The 17,700-nt window shown below is 52.4% G+C and overlaps 1 protein-coding gene across 1 annotated transcript in view; it reads left to right on the forward strand.

The window, feature by feature from the left end:
- Window positions 1-17,700, forward strand: part of MARCHF6 (membrane associated ring-CH-type finger 6) — a 1,612,715-nt gene that overhangs the window by 364,153 nt on the left and 1,230,862 nt on the right. Inside the window, exon 9 of the mRNA XM_086965293.1 lies at window positions 9,879-9,911. Within this exon, the coding sequence (XP_086821419.1) occupies window positions 9,879-9,911 (33 nt within the window). The remainder of the gene's footprint in view (window positions 1-9,878; window positions 9,912-17,700) is intronic.

Raw genomic sequence — 17,700 nt, forward strand, 5'->3', positions numbered from 1 at the left:
CGGATGATTCAGCCGACACCTGGCCCAGGAAGGGCGAAGCCTCATCAACAAGGTACTCTGGCTGCCCCTGTCCGCACAATGCTGGCTCCACCTCCTGTGGGGCGTCTGATGCGCCTGCCCCTCACACTGAAAGCAGAAGCCGGAGTACACCCGCCAGGGTACTCAAGGACTGAGAGTGGCTATGCAAAGGCCCCCCTGGCCTGCGAGAACAAAAGAAATGCCATATAAAAGAATGAGCCCTGCTCCTTGAAAATTAGATCCTGTTTGGGCTACAGAAGGAACTCTGCCCGACGAGAAGGACCGGGAAGGACAAGGAAGAGTGCTGTCTCTTGCCTGTGTCTGGTGCCTTGCTGCCGAAGGAGAGGAAAAAGGAAAGACTACGAAAAGACTTTTGCTTTACAAGACTTTGTGCCGAACTCTGCTAAAAGATCTCCAAGGGCTTGAAACTGAACTTGCCCCCTGACCAGCGCCCCAGGACCAGTGGGCGCTACACCCTGAAGAAAGCAACTGCGTGTGCTGCTCCTCGTGGCAGTACTGACGGAGGAATCTCCTCCAAGGCAACGGCATCCCCCTGACCACCGTGACCGGGGCCCAGAGCAACAGCGAGAGCAAAGTGAGGACCAGCCGCCGCTGGCCCGAACACCGTGACCGCAACCGCACCGGGAGCCCGAGAGCAAAGTGAAGGAGGACACGTCCGGTCCGAGCTCTCGAGTTGACTGCGCAACGAGCAGCCAATCCACCTGCAAAGACGGACAGTCGCCCTGTGAGAGTCCCCTAGGTCGGTACCTTGCTCGACAGCCAGCTGTGAGCGCACAGCTGTACCGGCACTTGGCTGGGTACGTCCTGCACTTGAGGACCGTACTGCCACTTGCCGCCACCACGCAACCGCCGCCTCCAGGGTCGGAGCGGACGACGAGGAAAGGACCCTGCCGCCACAGAACACCGCTGCCCCGGATGACCCGTGAACTGCTCGGCTGAGAGCCGCAACGAACAGCGACCCCGGGAAGGCAACGCGACGTGGGACAGATCCCCTGGGAGCCGCCTGCTCCACAAGAACTTTGTTGAACTGGGCAGAAGGCCCTAAAGAACTCTTATTGCTCAAAAGAACTGTGGCAACTTGAACTAAGTAACTTGGAACCGCTATTTGAAAGTCAATAACTGTATTCTTAAGCTTGCTTGAAACTTATATAAAGATATATATTTTTATAGAATACAGTTTGGTCTCATTGTGTGGTGGGTTGGTTGTGACGGTGTAATATTGCAAGTGTTTAACCCTATGTGCCCCAAAGATTAGCCTACGACTGCTTAAGCCACACTACCTAGAGGGTAAGCAGAGGTTGTCTGGAAGGTAACCCTCAGCCCTGACGAGGAAGAGAGAGTCCCTGCTTGTCGCTAGTGTTGCACTGCGCCAACTAGAGCCTCCCCCTTCCTACATTGGACGCAGCGGTGAGGATTTTTCGAATTTACACTTGCTGTATCTATACCTTAGCTTCCGACCATTGCACAGTGATTTCAGTCCAGTTACTTAGCCACAGACATTGCTTTTCGCTGAAAGAAGATTCCGAGTGTGAGAACCATGCCGGGCACGAAGAGCCTGGATGGAGCGGAGTCCACGACCTCTGAGGTGTTGGAGGTGGAGTGGGACGCCGCAAAGCTGGACAAATACTCAAAGACGGAGCTGAAGTTTTTCTGTAAGAAACTCAAAGTTCCGCACGCTGGTTGCAAGAATAAGCCAGAATTCTACAAGGCCCTGAAAGCCTGGATAAAGTCCAGAAAGGCCCCGGAGGATCAAGATGCCCTCGCGGAGCAAGATGCGACTGAAGAGCAGAATGCACCTATGGATCTGGTGGATCTCGAAAGGCAAGACAGCGTGCACAGCTTTGGTAAAGGCCTGTCGCCAGAGGAGCTGGCAGACAGGAAGGAAACAAGGAATCACGAAAGAAAGCTGGCAGAAAATGAAAATCCAACTGGAGTTGGAAACAAAAAGAATGGCGCTGGAAGAGCGAAAGCACCAAATGGATTATGAAGTGAAAATGAGGGAGATAAGTCTCAAGGAGAGAGACTTGGATCGTCCTCCCTCTGGTGACAGCACATCGCCAGTGCAGGTAGAGGCAAAAGAGTGCACATCCCGAAGGACGTAGTTAAGGAGTTCTTTAAGGGGGATGACATAGGACAGTGGTTTAGGGCATACGAGGTAGCCATGTCCTCCCACCGGGTCCCTGACAAAGATTGGGGAGCGGGGTTGTGGGGAAGGTTCCTTAGCGAAGGGCGAGATACCTTGCTAGATTTGCCCGTTGAGAAACAGAGATCCTATTCCCACATGAAAGAAGCTTTAATGCGCAGGTACGGGCTTACCCCTGAAATGTATAGACAGAAGTTTAGGGGATGTACTAAGCGGCCTGGGAATACGTATGTGGAGTATGTGACTTATTTTTGCAGAGCACTGGATGGTTGGGTGAAGGGTAGCAAAGTGAATGATTTTCAAGGTCTCTTTGATTTAATTGCATGGGAGCACTTGTCTGATCACTGTTTTCCTGAGTTACGCCAACACCTGATCGATAGCAAGCTGTCCAACCCGAGGAAGCTTGCTGAGGAGGCGGACCGCTGGCTCAGCACCAGGGTCCACAAGGGTCCCGTGGGAGACTCCGCCAAGAGTGGGCAGGGTCCCCAGCAGAAGAGTGGGGGGGACAAGGGGGGAAAACAGAAAGGGTTCCAAAAAGGCCCCCAAAGTAGTTCCCAGATGAACCAGCAGCGAGGTTCTCAGCCTCCCCCACCCCCAAAGCAGAATGGGGCCTCGACAGGTAAACCTGTTCCAAAGGGGCCCTTCAATTGTTACAAATGTGGCGAGCCTGGGCACATATCCAGTGACCCCAAGTGTCGCCTGTTTGGAAAACCCGCACCCACTGGTGCTCCGCCCCGTCAAGTGACTAGTGTTCACTTAGGAGAAGAAGTGATGGTCCCGGGGGGTGGAGATCCCGTTCAGATGACCCTAGTCTCGCTAGGAGACATTGAGATGATCCCTACGAACTACCTGCCCTCTAACACTAAGAAATATGGGCAGATGGTGATCATCAAAGGCAAGGAAGCTGAGGCTCTTCGAGACACAGGAGCCAGTGTGACTGCAGTGAGGCAGCACCTGGTGTCTCAAGAGCAGGTTGTACCCCATGCCTACTGCAGGGTTATCAACGCTGATAATTCTGAGAGTCAGTGTCCGATGGCTCAAGTTCCCTTCGAGTGGGGGGGGGGTCTCTGGTACTCTGCAGGTCTGTGTAAGAAAAACCATGCCTGTTGACTGTTTGCTAGGGAATGACTTGGAGCACTCCCCTTGGGAAAAGGTGGAGAAAACGACTCACCTGCGGATGGTGGGTCTGCCTGACTGGGCGTGCGTGACCACCCGGTCAATGACAGCCAGTAAGGGTGATCAAGAGGTCCTGGGGCCTGAAGGAGAGGCCCAGGAACTGGCCTTAGGGAGAGGGCGCAGGGGGCGCGGGAAACCGGCCCCTGAGGTTCCCACGGTCCAGGAGGAAGCAGACCTTGAGGGGGATGCCCTGGAGCCTACAGGGGAACAGATCGCCGAACTGGGGGACCTGCCTGAGCTGACCCATTGGCAGCAAGAAGGAGGACCCTCCAGGGAGGAATTCTGCAAGGAGCAGAAGGAATGCCCCTCTCTCATGGGTATGCGGCAGCAGGCTGCAGACCAGGCCAATGGTGTTCAGGCCAAAACACATTACGTGTACTGGGAGAACGACCTCCTGTATTCAGAGCCTAAGGCTGCTGAACCTGGGTCAGCCCGTGTGCTGGTGGTACCCCAGAAGTTCAGAGCCTTCCTACTGGGTCTGGCTCATGATGTGCCTTTAGCAGGACATTTGGGGATGGACAAGACCTATGACAGGCTTGTCACCCACTTTTACTGGCCCCAAATGCATAAGAGTTCAGACGCTCATTGCAGAACCTGTCCGACTTGCCAGGCAAGTGGGAAGACCGGAGGGAAGAAGAAGGCTCCTCTCCAACCCTTCCCTGTGGTCGGTACGCCATTCCAGCGAGTGGGTATTGACATTGTTGGGCCTCTGGACCCCAAGACAGCCATGGGCAACAGGTTCATCCTGGTCTTGGTGGATCATGCCACCCGGTACCCTGAAGCCATCCCTCTGAGGACAGTGACGGCCCCCGTGGTGGGACGTGCACTGATGGGAATTTTCTCATGAGTAGGATTCCCTCTAGAGGTGGTGAGCGACAGGGGGGCCAACTTCATATCCAAGTATATGAAGTCCCTTTGGCAAGAGTGTGGCGTAACGTATAAGTTCACCACGCCTTACCATCCCCAAGGTAACGGGTTGGTTGAGAGATTCAACCGAACCCTGAAGGGCATGATCATGGGCCTAGAAGGTCCGATGAGGCGTAAGTGGGACGTCCTCTTACCATGCCTACTCTTTGCATATCGCGAGGTGCCACAGAAGTCCTTAGGGTTCAGCCCCTTTGAACTGCTGTACGTTCACCCCGTGAGAGGACCGCTGAGTTTGGTAAAGGAAGGCTGGGAGCAATCTCCCAGGAAACCTCCCCAGAATGTATATAGCTACATGCTGGCCTTCAGAAACCAGACCAGACGCTTCAGACAACTTGCCGAGGCAAATCTGAAAGCGAGCCAGGAGGAAATGAAGCGGTGGTACGACCAGAATGCCACTCTGGTCGAGCTTCAGCCTGGACAAGAGGTGTATGTCCTGGCCCCAGTGGAGCCCTGTGCCCTTCAAGATAAGTGGACAGGCCCATTCGAGGTTGTGGAGCGCAAGAGCCCCGTGACATACTTGGTGGACATGAAGACGCCCAGGAACCCTTTGCGGGTCCTACATGTCAACCGCCTCAAGCCCCACTTGCGAAGGTCCGAAGTGGGCATGTTGTCGGCAACTGATGACGGAATGGAGGAGGAGTCGGAGCCTCTCCCTGACCTCTTAGTGGCCTGTGAGAAAGACGGGTCAGTGGATGGAGTTAACCTCTCACCCACCCTGACCGCCGAACAACAGGAGGACTGCCGCCAGTTGCTGGGGCAGTTTCCAGATCTGTTCTCCCTGGTTCCGAGTGTCACAGATTGGTGCGTCCATGATGTGGACACTGGAGACAGCTTACCTGTGAAGCATAAGGCTTACAGGGTGACTGACAGGGTCCGGGCCTACATCAAGGAGGAGGTCTCCAAGATGCTTGCCCTGGGGGTGATTGAGTCTTCCAGCAGTCCTTGGTCCAGCCCCGTGGTCTTGGTTCCGAAGGCTGCTGCGCCGGGAGCCACACCCGAACTCCGGTTCTGTGTGGACTACAGAGGACTCAATTCAGTCACGAAGACTGACGCGCACCCCATCCCCAGAGCTGATGAGCTCATTGATCGGCTAGGGGCTGCCCGGTTCCTCAGTACGTTTGATTTGACGTCTGGGTACTGGCAGATCGCCTTGACCGATGGGGCAAAGGAGAGGTCGGCATTCTCTACACCAGATGGGCATTTCCAGTTCCGGGTTATGCCATTTGGAATGAAGAATGCCCCTGCCACCTTTCAGAGATTGGTCAACCAGATGCTGGCTGGGCTGGATGAGTTCAGTGCCGCCTACCTGGATGACATCGCGGTGTTCAGTGGCACCTGGCCAGAACACCTGCGACACCTCTGGGAAGTGTTGATGGCCCTGCGCAGAGCAGGCCTCACAATCAAGGCAAGCAAGTGCCAGATTGGGCAGGGTTCAGTGGTGTACTTGGGACACCAAGTTGGGAGTGGCAAGGTAGCACCCTTGCAGCCCAAAATTGAGACCATCCTGGCTTGGGAACCCCCCAAGACCCAGACTGCAGTGAGAGCCGTCCTGGGGCTCACTGGGTATTACAGGAGGTTTGTCAAGGGCTATGGCACGATCGTGACCCCCTTGACAGAGCTGACTTCGAAGAAGCAGCCCAGGAATGTGATTTGGACTGACACCTGTCAGAAGGCTTTTGACACCCTGAAGACTGCCATGTGCACGGCGCCCGTGCTCCTGGCTCCTGATTTCTCCAAGGAATTCATAGTGCAAACAGACGCTTCAGAGCATGGTGTAGGGGCCGTTCTTTCACAGATGACTGAGGAGGGCTTCGACCAACCCGTAGCCTTCATAAGTAGGAGGTTACTTCCACGGGAAAGTAGGTGGAGTGCAATAGAGCGTGAAGCATTTGCTGTGGTCTGGGCGCTGAAGAAGCGAAGACCCTACTTGTTTGGGTCTCACTTCCGAGTTCAGACGGACCACAGGCCCCTCAGATGGTTGATGCAAATGAGGGGTGAGAACCCGAAACTGTTGAGGTGGTCCATTTCTCTACAGAGTATGGACTTTACGGTGGAACACCGCCCTGGCACAGATCACGCCAACGCTGACGGTCTGTCCAGATTTTTCCGCCTTAGTGATGTGGAACTCCCTGGGGAAGGGTAGTTCCCCCCACATTTCAGCTGGAGGGGACACATGTTAGACCTGGCACCTTGGCGTGAGTCTCCCTTCCACTTTTTGCTGATGTGCCTCCGATGTTTTGCTGGTTTTCCGATACTCAGGGCACTGCGCCACGGCTGACCCGTGCCGCAGTGCAAGTGCTCCCTACTGTAAATTGTACATGCGATTGGTATCCATGATTGGTTCATTGGATTTACTGTTAGTCCCTAGTAAAGTGCACTAGAGAGTGCCGGGGCTTGTAGATGCCAATACTGCTGGTGGGCCTGCAGCGCTGGTTGCGCCACCCACCGAAGCAGCCGTAAAGATGTGTCTGGGAACTGCGCCCGCAGAACCCGCGTGCGGTCTCGTACTGTCACGCTAGCTGGGCAAGTGCACCCACTTGCCAGCCCCCGAACCTTCCCTTGACTACATATTAGTCACCCCTATGGTAGGCCTGCGGGCAGGGTGCGTTGTAGGTGTAAGGTAGGACAAGCCCTGATGTGTGTGGCATGTCCTAGTAGTGACTTACAACCAAAACCGTATTTCACTATTGAAGGCTACCTGCTCCATTAGGCCAGACTGAGCTGCTGGAGTTATTACACCCTATAATCCCAGCAGGCTCAAGGAGCATGGTAGCACGTCGTGTTTAGTATGCCTGAACTCAGGATGATAAAATATTTCTTTTAGTAAAGTTTATTTTAGTATCCTGGGTTTGCAAATGCTACTTTTAGAAAGTTAGCCTTTGCTTGCCTAACCATTTCAGCCCGCCTCTGCTGGTATGTGTATCTGACTGTCTGGGACGTGTGAGTGACAGGGCTGGGAGGATGACAGGTGGTGAATGCGCAGATTACACCTTAGTGGGAGGTAGGAGTGGCTCTTGACTCTGGATCTTGCTGTGCTCTGCCACCACAATGCTGGCTCCACCCTCCTGGGGAGCGTCGGATGATTCAGCCGACACCTGGCCCAGGAAGGGCGAAGCCTCATCAACAAGGTACTCTGGCTGCCCCTGTCCGCACAATGCTGGCTCCACCTCCTGTGGGGCGTCTGATGCGCCTTCCCCTCACACTGAAAGCAGAAGCCGGAGTACACCCGCCAGGGTACTCAAGGACTGAGAGTGGCTATGCAAAGGCCCCCCTGGCCTGCGAGAACAAAAGAAATGCCATATAAAAGAAGGAGCCCTGCTCCTTGAAAATTAGATCCTGTTTGGGCTACAGAAGGAACTCTGCCCGACGAGAAGGACCGGGAAGGACAAGGAAGAGTACTGTCTCTTGCCTGTGTCTGGTGCCTTGCTGCCGAAGGAGAGGAAAAAGGAAAGACTACGAAAAGACTTTTGCTTTACAAGACTTTGTGCCGAACTCTGCTAAAAGATCTCCAAGGGCTTGAAACTGAACTTGCCCCCTGACCAGCGCCCCAGGACCAGTGGGCGCTACACCCTGAAGAAAGCAACTGCGTGTGCTGCTCCTCGTGGCAGTACTGACGGAGGAATCTCCTCCAAGGCAACGACATCCCCCTGACCACCGTGACCGGGGCCCAGAGCAACAGCGAGAGCAAAGTGAGGACCAGCCGCCGCTGGCCCGAACACCATGACCGCAACCGCACCGGGAGCCCGAGAGCAAAGTGAAGGAGGACCCGTCCGGTCCGAGCTCTCGAGTTGACTGCGCAACGAGCAGCCAATCCACCTGCAAAGACGGACAGTCGCCCTGTGAGAGTCCCCTAGGTCGGTACCTTGCTCGACAGCCAGCTGTGAGCGCACAGCTGTACCGGCACTTGGCTGGGCACGTCCTGCACTTGAGGACCGTACTGCCACTTGCCGCCACCACGCAACCGCCGCCTCCAGGGTCGGAGTGGACGATGAGGAAAGGACCCTGCCGCCACAGAACACCGCTGCCCCGGATGACCCGTGAACTGCTCGGCTGAGAGCCGCAACGAACAGCGACCCCAGGAAGGCAACGCGACGTGGGACAGATCCCCTGGGAGCCGCCTGCTCCACAAGAACTTTGTTGAACTGGGCAGAAGGCCCTAAAGAACTCTTATTGCTCAAAAGAACTGTGGCAACTTGAACTAAGTAACTTGGAACCGCTATTTGAAAGTCGATAACTGTATTCTTAAGCCTGCTTGAAACTTATATAAAGATATATATTTTTACAGAATACAGTTTGGTCTCATTGTGTGGTGGGTTGGTTGTGACGGTGTAATATTGCAAGTGTTTAACCCTATGTGCCCCAAAGATTAGCCTACGACTGCTTAAGCCACACTACCTAGAGGGTAAGCAGAGGTTGTCTGGAAGGTAACCCTCAGCCCTGACGAGGAAGAGAGAGTCCCTGCTTGTCGCTAGTGTTGCACTGCGCCAACTAGAGCCTCCCCCTTCCTACAGATGTGTAGGAATGTTACGTTCCAACATCATGTGTTTCAACATGTTTCAACTGTTGCATGGCCCTAGAAGGGATCCCCAGCTTTCATCAGGAATGGGATCCCTAGATCTATAAAGAGTAAATGTTAGTAAATAAAGGATTTTGTGATTTGGCCTGCAAACAAATTGAAAGCAGTTCTCAAGCAGTCCTAAAGCTGCAAGCATTACATATTTGCATTTGCTCTGCAAAGAAGCTTCTCGGTTTGCATCGTTCAAAGCATATTAGTGTTGTAACTCTTCACTGGATGCATATAAGAGGAGCTGCAATGAATGGATTATCCTTATGGAACTTTTTGTACTTTATGCAGTAGTACAGATTTATATTTGTAATCAACTTCTATTTCCATATCCGGTGTTGTAGCACATGGAGAGTTGTAGCACATGGAGAGTAAGAGTGAAAGATGATTATAAGACGAGAGAGTAGGCAAAAGTAATGCTAGGTTATGCATATATCCCAAGTGGCATATACTGTACTTTTCACCTATGAGACTTTTAAACAAATTTTGTTGCGTTCTAAGCCAAAGTATATCATAGAAAGACTTCATTTTTTGTTATATTAAAACCTGAACTGGATAATTGAGTTTTTACTATATCATCAGCAGTTGTTTTTTGGATGTTGGTTTCTAAATGCAGTTTTTTTACTTTCGAAATATAAACACTTTTGCCCCAGTATCATGTAAGCAGGAATGTATGCCACATAGTTCTTTTAAGTAAATGACTGTAAGGAATCATGAAACCGAGACCACTAGACTTCAGTTTTCTTTCATAGCCATACAAAAAGAGAACATAGAGGTTAATCTTGTCATTGTTTAATAGAATAGATGGCACCAAAACACTGAATAATTGCTCATCATCATTATGTGTCTAATCTTTATGGGCAAGGCAGTCATGTTGTCATGTTAAGGATGAAGCTTCATAGCATTAATAAAATGAAATGGTCTGGCTGTATGTTTAAAAAAAAATCAAAGTTGTCTGTAGCCTATAGACATTTAAGAAAAGTATCTGTCATATAAAGTATTCTGAACAAATATGTTCTCTTCCCATAGATGCTTGGACTGGATGGGTCTTTGGTTTTTTTGGTGAGTGAACTGAAACTCCAGAAGGTGAACAATATGCATTGGTGACATTGAATTTTTAATTGACATGTGGTTTAATGTTCAGCCCTGTGGTAACTGGTGGTTGGCTGTTAAATTGACTACCTTAGAATCTAAGGAAAATGTTAAATTTCTTTTTTTTAACAAGTTGTTTATTTTGTTAATCCACAATTGACAACAAACATTTTAACTGAGCAAGATATACAGGGTGTCCGCAGAGAATATCCACAAAGCAAAGGGTCACGCCCGAACTAAATTAGAGAAGGTCAGCTGGGAACAGGAAGGAGTCTGAGACCTGGGTGTTGTTGGAGATAGGATGGGGATAATGAATAGGTACATGAAACTGATAGGGCCAGAACACGTGATCAGAGACAGAATTAGGGGGAAAGATGGATAAACTGGGAGGGGGGGCAGTTTCATCCGGGCTCGGTTCAGGGAAGAGGAAGGCGCTTCACAGGGGAAGCACATTGCATGGGTCATGGAGGTAGTGTGCCATCCTTGGTAAGGGAGAGGAAATGCTCAAGGAGGGCATCCCACACCAGGGAGATCGTTTGCCTACAAAGGTGCTAAACCTCCTCGAGGTGTAACGCCTCAGCCTCTCCCCTCCGCTGCATGGCCCGTACCAGGATACCAATCCTAATACTGATGCCAGTTTTACATTTTTCCTGACATGCATACAGAGGGCACCTTCAAAGTGCCTCCTGAATCCAACTAGTCTCTTAGTGTGCTGGCTGACTGGCATCGTCCAGCCTGCCACGACAGATGAGTTTCTGACCCTTTGCAGGTGAGGGCCCACACTCTTTGAGGTCAGAAACCATGCCTGCTCCAGAGGAAGGTGTTCACTCCTCCTCAAGCAGGATGGCTAGTTCTTTAGTATATCAAGGCCAGAGGCTTCAAAGCCTCTTCCACCTTTGATATGCGACCCCGGTTTTCCCCAGACCTGGGAGATGCCACCCCCTGAGGCCCATCTGGCATCAGGACAGGCAGGAAAATTATCTAATCAGAAGGCATGTTCTCTCTCAAGCTAGTCACACCCCTGAGATGGGCTACCTGAAGTGAACAATAAAAGAAGGGTCCCACCATATTGTTGTTTTTTTTTTACTTGATTTTCCAGAGAGAAAACAGGTCAAGGAAAATCTCAATGGTGTCAATCATGATACAGCAACGCAATATCCCAATACACAGTAAGGCAGGCAACATAATGCAACAGATACATCACACATAAGGCACGTATGACAACAATGCAATTTCTGTACCGCTTCAACAGAACTTCCCAACCAACCATGTGATACGTATTGTGGGCAGTGGTGGAGGTATACTAGTCTAAATGGGGGTGGTCCAAGTGGGTTGATTACACACTAGGTGGGTTAGAAGTTGGTGTCACTGTCTTGTCAGTGCCATTTTGTCGAAGGTAAGTGACAAAGGGTGCCCGAATGTCTTCAGGTTGGTAGCTGCTTGAGTTCCAGTATGTTGTTTGTTGATCCTGACAGTAGGAGACATCTGCCAGCCAGGCCACGCTTGTCTAGTGAGCGCCGGCCTCCTACCCAAATGTATCGCCACCCTACATTTGGCCAGCAGAAGTAGCATCACGGTGGGGCATCTATGCCTTTCAGGGGCGTCATTTACATACCCAAGTGGACCTACTATGGGATCAAGTGGGAATGGAGCCTCTATAATGACACTCAAAGTACTGAAATCCGCGGCAGGTCCAAGCCAGGAATAAAAATGTGGCTCCTAGCTCATGAGAGCGCAGTCAGTGTGATTCAGTAACCAGCCCCATTCTGTGGAGCTGCAATGGTGGGCAGTATAGTCTGCTTCTGTACTTAGTGTATTAGTCTCAGTCTATAATTAGGGGACAGCATTATATATTCGCCACAACAGTAATTCCACTACGCGTCGGATATGTAAAAACCCAGTTCCCCCCCTCCCAGGCTTTCGAAGTGTTTACCAGGGAAGCGGCCAGAGTGAGGGTGTAGAGCCGAGTAATGAGTTTACGTGGTGATGTGGACATGTGAACATATTCCAGTGTGGCAAAGACTGAGGAGCAGCAGGAAATGCCTCATGCAACGTGCGACAAGTAGCTCTGATTTGATAGTACAATAGTATGTCTAATGGCGTGGGAGTGTGTTTATCACCACCAGCGAATGAAGGAATGAACTGTCCCTCTGGGTATAAGTCTGCAAAACTTTACCTAGTGCTTCTGCGCACCCAATTGTGCCCTTGTCCTGTAAAAGTGAAAACAAAGGATTGTCGGCCAGTGATACAGAAGACTCGTATAATTTTATGAGGCCAGCCCGTCTGCAGAGGCCGTACCACGCCCACCGCACACATTACACTGTATCTGAAAGAAACACGTAGTGATAAATTCCTTACCATAGAATTACCCCCAGGAGTCAGACTGAATCCGGCAGGTTTTCGTCAGCAGTACCCCTGCTTGTCGGAAGGTGGCGTAGTGTGGCTTTGCGCCCGTCGTAGTCACTGAGATGACGTTGCGGTGGCTACTTAGAGGCCGCCCTCGCGCGCTGACGTCCATTCTTTCTTTTTCCGCGCCAGCAAGTGCAGATCCTGAGAGAGTGGTACCCACAGTCAATTTTTGACTGAGTTTTTCGAGGCTTTTTTGTCTCGTCGCTCGACTCCTGGTGCCTTAGGGATGCCCGATTTCAAGTCCTGCAGGGACTGTCATCGAATGATATCGGCGACGGACGCGTGTGTCTCTACTGCTTGGGGTGCAACCACAACCCCAAGTCGGGAACGGTCCCGAAAGTTGCTTAAAGTCCGGCAGTCTGCTCCGCGCCGCTCAAGGTCCTGGTCCCGTGGTAAGTCGAGGGACCGGTCGCGGTGCCACCACCATCGGTCTTCGGGATTGAAGTCTTCCCACTCGGGGTCAGGTATGGTAACGTATCACAAGAAGTTGAAGAAGCTTTGATGCTCACCGGCTTACCCTCGCCCGTCGCCGCTGCGTGTGGTGCCTCCCTTGTGGCTCCGGTGGAGCCTACGGTGTCGCCGACTGCCTACCTGCCGGTCCCGGGTCCGTTGGCGACTCCAGCCCAGCTGTAGGAATTTCTGTCAGCCATTGCCCGCCTCTGCCACAGCATTTGGAGGAAGGGGAGGACTGGGAGGGGTCTAAGGACCCTCTCACAGCACAGAGTTTGACCCGGACTGGGTTGAGGATTTGGGGGATGCCAGTGGTCTGGACATTTCTCCTGATCTTGGCATGCTAACTCCTCCTACTGTGTCTACGGAGGAGAGTGCGAGTTATGTAGTGGTGTTGCGTAGGGCCTCCGAGGCTCTCCACCTCGAAATCCCTTCAGTGGTCGTCAGGATTAACCTCCTAACAAAAGTGCTTTAGGCTGCTACCTCTGCGGAGCCACTGCTGCCTTTTAATGGTGCACTTTCCGACGTTCTTTTGGGCACCTGGTCAAGGCCCAACACAGGGCCTCCTGTGGATAGGAAAGTGGCCCAATGCCACCGCCTGGCCCCGGGCGACCCCCTCTTCCTCTCCCAACACCCCACTCCTGAGAGCTTGGTTATCCAAGCCTCTACGTCCCAAAGCGCCTTCCCTACCGCACCTCCGGATAGGAAATCCAAGAGACTGGAACTGTTTGGGAAGGAGATGTTTTCTTCTGCCAGTTCAGGGCTGCGGTCTGTGAACACCGCATGCCTCTTGGGCTGTTATTCCCAGTCTGTTTGGAATGCGGTGGCGCAGGTGCTGCCTCAGTGTCCGGAGGAGGCCTAGACAGTGCTCTCTAAGGCTATTGCTGATTGGAGAGATGCAGCAAAGTTCACTATACGATGTGGCTTTGACACCGCCGACTCGCCTGGCAGGGTGATTTCCACAACAGTGGCTCTCTGCCGCCACGCCTCGCTGAGGACTACTGGCTTCTCGGGGGATGTCTAGAACACTCTGATGGACATGCCCTTTGATGATGTTCGCCTTATTGGCAACAAGGCAGATAGTGCGTTGGTGCGTTTTAAGGACTCGTGGGCTACGGCCAATTCCTTGGACCTTTCGGCCACTCGCCCTCCTCCGCCTTCTGCTTTTTGCTCCTTTTTTGGCCACTGAATGGGCGCCCCAACAAGTTGGCTCCAGAACCACAGGCCACAGTAGCAGCAGTCTCAGCGCGGACGTGGGACCCGCAGAGGCAGGTCATGGGGCCAGCGGTTGGTTAAGTCCACCTGCACCCCAGCCACCACCGCCTCCAAACCTTCCTAGTCCGGTTTTTCAGGCCCATCACACGCCAGTGGTCGGCAGGATACGTCATACCCTCCACCACTGGCGTACCATCACTACGGACAGGTGGGTTTTACAAATAGTCCTAAGGGGCTACTCCCTCCCCTTCAAGACTACCCCTCCAGCTCTGCCACCCCAGTACCACCGCATGTCGGGGGATCACTTGGCACTTCTTCAACAGAAAGTTGCGGCCCTCTTGACCAAGGGGACCATCGAGCGCGTTCCTGTGCCAGAAGTAGGTCGTGGTTGTTATTCCCACTACTTTCTGGTGCCCAAGAAGGACAAGGGCCTGCGTCCTATCTTAGACCTCCGGAAAGTCAATCGCTTCCTCCGGAAGGAGAAGTTCAAAATGGTAACTCTGGCTCAGGTTTTGTCTGCCCACGACCCTGGACACTGGATGGTAGCGTTGGATCTGCAGGACGCATATTCCATATACCCGTCCTGCCGGCCCACGGGAGTTACCTGCGGTTTATGGTAGGCGACGAGCACTTTCAGTTCACCGTGCTCCCCTTTGGCTTTCCCAACGCCCCTCGGGTGTTCACGAAAGTGATGGCGGTGGTCGCAGCTCATCTGCGGTGATCAGGGGTTCCAGTCTTCTCCTATCTCGACGACTGGCTGTTGAAGGCGGGACCGCCCAAGGTAGTCGTCTCCCACTTCCAGACTACTGCTGACCTCCTGCATATGCTGGGGTTCTCCATCAATGTGCCGAAGTCGCACCTGATTCCCTCTCAGAAGCTCCTCTTCATCAGAGCGGTTCTAGATATGATGCTCTTGCGGGTCTATCCTCCCGAACAGTGAGTCCAGGATATTCAGGCTCTGATTCCGATCTTTCAGGCTCTATCCTGGGTTTCGGTCAGGCTGACCCTGAGGTTGCTGGGCCACATGGCCTTCTGCTGGTCGATCATGCCAGATGGCATATGCATGCTCTGCATTGGGACCTGCAGTTCCAGTGGGCGCAGCACCAGGGGAACGTGTCAGTCTGTCCAGATCTCGGAGGGCACTGCAAGACAGTTGCAGTGGTGGCTCACAAACCGGCATTGGGTCAATGGCAGATCCCGCTCCCTTCCCCAACTGGAGCACACAGTGGTGACGGATGCGTCCCTTCTGGGATGGGGCGGTCACATGGAAGAGGCAGAGATCCGAGGCCTCTGGTCTCCGGTAGTGTCCCGGCTCCATATCAACCTTCTTGAGCTTTGGGCGATCCGACTTGCACTGAAGGCATTCCTTGCCACTATCTGGGGAAGAGTAGTGCAGGTGTTCACGGACAACACCACCGCCATGTGGTACTGCAACAAACGGGGCGGGTGGGGTTGTGGACCCTATGTCAGGAGGCTCTGCGCCTCCGGACATGGCTGGAACATCAGGGCATTTCCCTGGTGATTCAATACCTGGCAGGTTCACTGAACGCCAGGGCGGACAAACTCAGCCGCAGGTGCCTGATGGATTATGAATGGCGTCTTCACTCTGACGTGGTGCAAGTTCTCTTTCAACAGTGGTGAGAGCCTTGGTTAGATCTATTCGCCTCCGAAGAGAACGCGCAATGTCAGCAGTTATGCACGTTGGAATTGCCAAGGCGGCACTCGCTAGTCAATGCTTTTCTTCTCGAGTGGAGTTGCGGTCTGTTGTACGCCTTTCCACCTGACCACTTCTACCCAGAGTGTTGAAGATGATCAGGCCCAATCGGGCACAAGTCATTCTTGTGGCTCCAGACTGGGCTCGAAGAGTATGGTATCCAGAGCTACTCAGTATGACAATTAATCCCCCGATCTGACTGCCTCTTCGGTAGGATCTTCTGTCGCAGCAGCAGGGGGCGGTCCTCCACCCGAATCTGTCCAGTCTCCACCTCCTTCCGTGGAGATTGAGCAGCAGCAGTTGATTCCTTTTGACTTGCCTTCTAAAGTTTGTAATGTTATTCTGGCGTATACCAACTTAATGGAGGGGCGGTCCTCCACTAAGTTGGTATACGCCTGCAGGTGGAACACATTTGTGGCATGGTGCACAGCAAAGGCTGTGGATCCCCTTTCTGCCCCTCTTTCAGAAGTCCTTTTGTTTCTTCTCTCTTTGGCCCAGCAGGACTCTGCTCTGGGCACTATTAAGGGCTACCTTTCTGCTATTTCAGCCTTTCTAAGGCTCCCTGATCAGCCCTCTCTCTTCAAGTCCCCTGTTGTAAATAGATTCCTCAAAGGCATTACTCAACCTTTCACTCCTTTTCCTTTTGCGATGCCACAGTGGGACTTGAACCTGGTTCTTCCATATTTGATGTGTGCTCCCTTTGAGCCTCTTCACAACTGTCATCTACGTCTCCTAACCTTGGAGACTGCTTTGCTGGTTGCTATCACCTCTGCTAGGAGAGTGAGTGCGCTCCGGGCTCTTTCTTGTAAACCTCCTTTTCTATCTGTCCCTCCGGACAAGGTTGTGCTCGGAACCCGTCAATCCTTTCTGCCAAGGTTTTTCACTGCTTTACACATCAGGCAAACCATCACTTTGCCTACCTTCTTTCCGCCTCCACATCCTTCCAGAGAGGAAGAGAACCTCCAGCATCTGGACCCAAAACGCGCGCTCTCATTTTACCTGAACCGTACACAACAGTTCCGGGTGAATGACCAGCTCTTTATTGGCTATATAGGCACCAAGAAAGGTCGGGCCGTTAACAAGCGGACCATTTCCAGATGGGTCGTCTAGTGTATCAAAGCCTGTTATTCTTTGGCTAAAAAGGAGCCTCCGGTGGGGCTGCGCACCCATTCCACCCGGATGACGGCAGCCACTACAGCATTGGGACGTGATGTCCCCCCTGCAAGACATCTGTCAGGCAGCTACGTGGGCCTCGATGCACACTTTTACTAAGCATCATTGCCTGTACAGCCAAGTCCGGAGAGACTGCTTCTTTGTTCGTTCTGTTCTCCAGGACTTCTGGTGTGATCTTGGTTTGCAGACCCACCACTGGGGTTGGTATTGCTGGGCTATCTATTCTAAGGTAAGGTATCTATCACTATGTGCTTCTTTCAGATGAACAAGTTACTTACCTTCGGTTACAATATATCTGTAAGAAACATTAGTAGTAGCTATAGGTTCCTTACCGCCCCACCCATCCTCCCCTTTCTGCGAACTGATTTCTAGGGTTAAAGTCATCCATTTCAGGGCCCTAGTTTCAAGGCACAAGTGGTCAGTATCTTGCATGGCTCTCCGTTCCTGGCGCAGAAAGTTGTGTACAGAAGTGACGTCCGTGCGTGTGGGTGGCGTTTAAGTAGCTGCCGCGACGTCATCTCGGCGACCACGACGTCAACGACAGACGCGGAGCCGCACAACGCCACCTTCCGACCCGCAGGGGTACTGCTTACAAAAACTTTCCGGATCCAGTCTGACACCTGGGGGTAATTCTAAGTTAAGGAATCTATCACTGACTAATGTTTCTTACAGATATATTGTTACGGAAGGTAAGCAACTTGTTCAGTAGTTCCAGCTTTGGGTTTCTTGTATGGCTGGAACAATGCTGTTGCGAGCGGCCATGGGGGTGTTTGATCCTGCTCCACTGCTAGATGTGGT

The sequence above is a fragment of the Lissotriton vulgaris genome, chromosome 4_1 (assembly GCF_964263255.1).
Source record: "Lissotriton vulgaris chromosome 4_1, aLisVul1.2, whole genome shotgun sequence".
In the NCBI taxonomy this organism is placed as follows: domain Eukaryota; kingdom Metazoa; phylum Chordata; class Amphibia; order Caudata; family Salamandridae; genus Lissotriton; species Lissotriton vulgaris.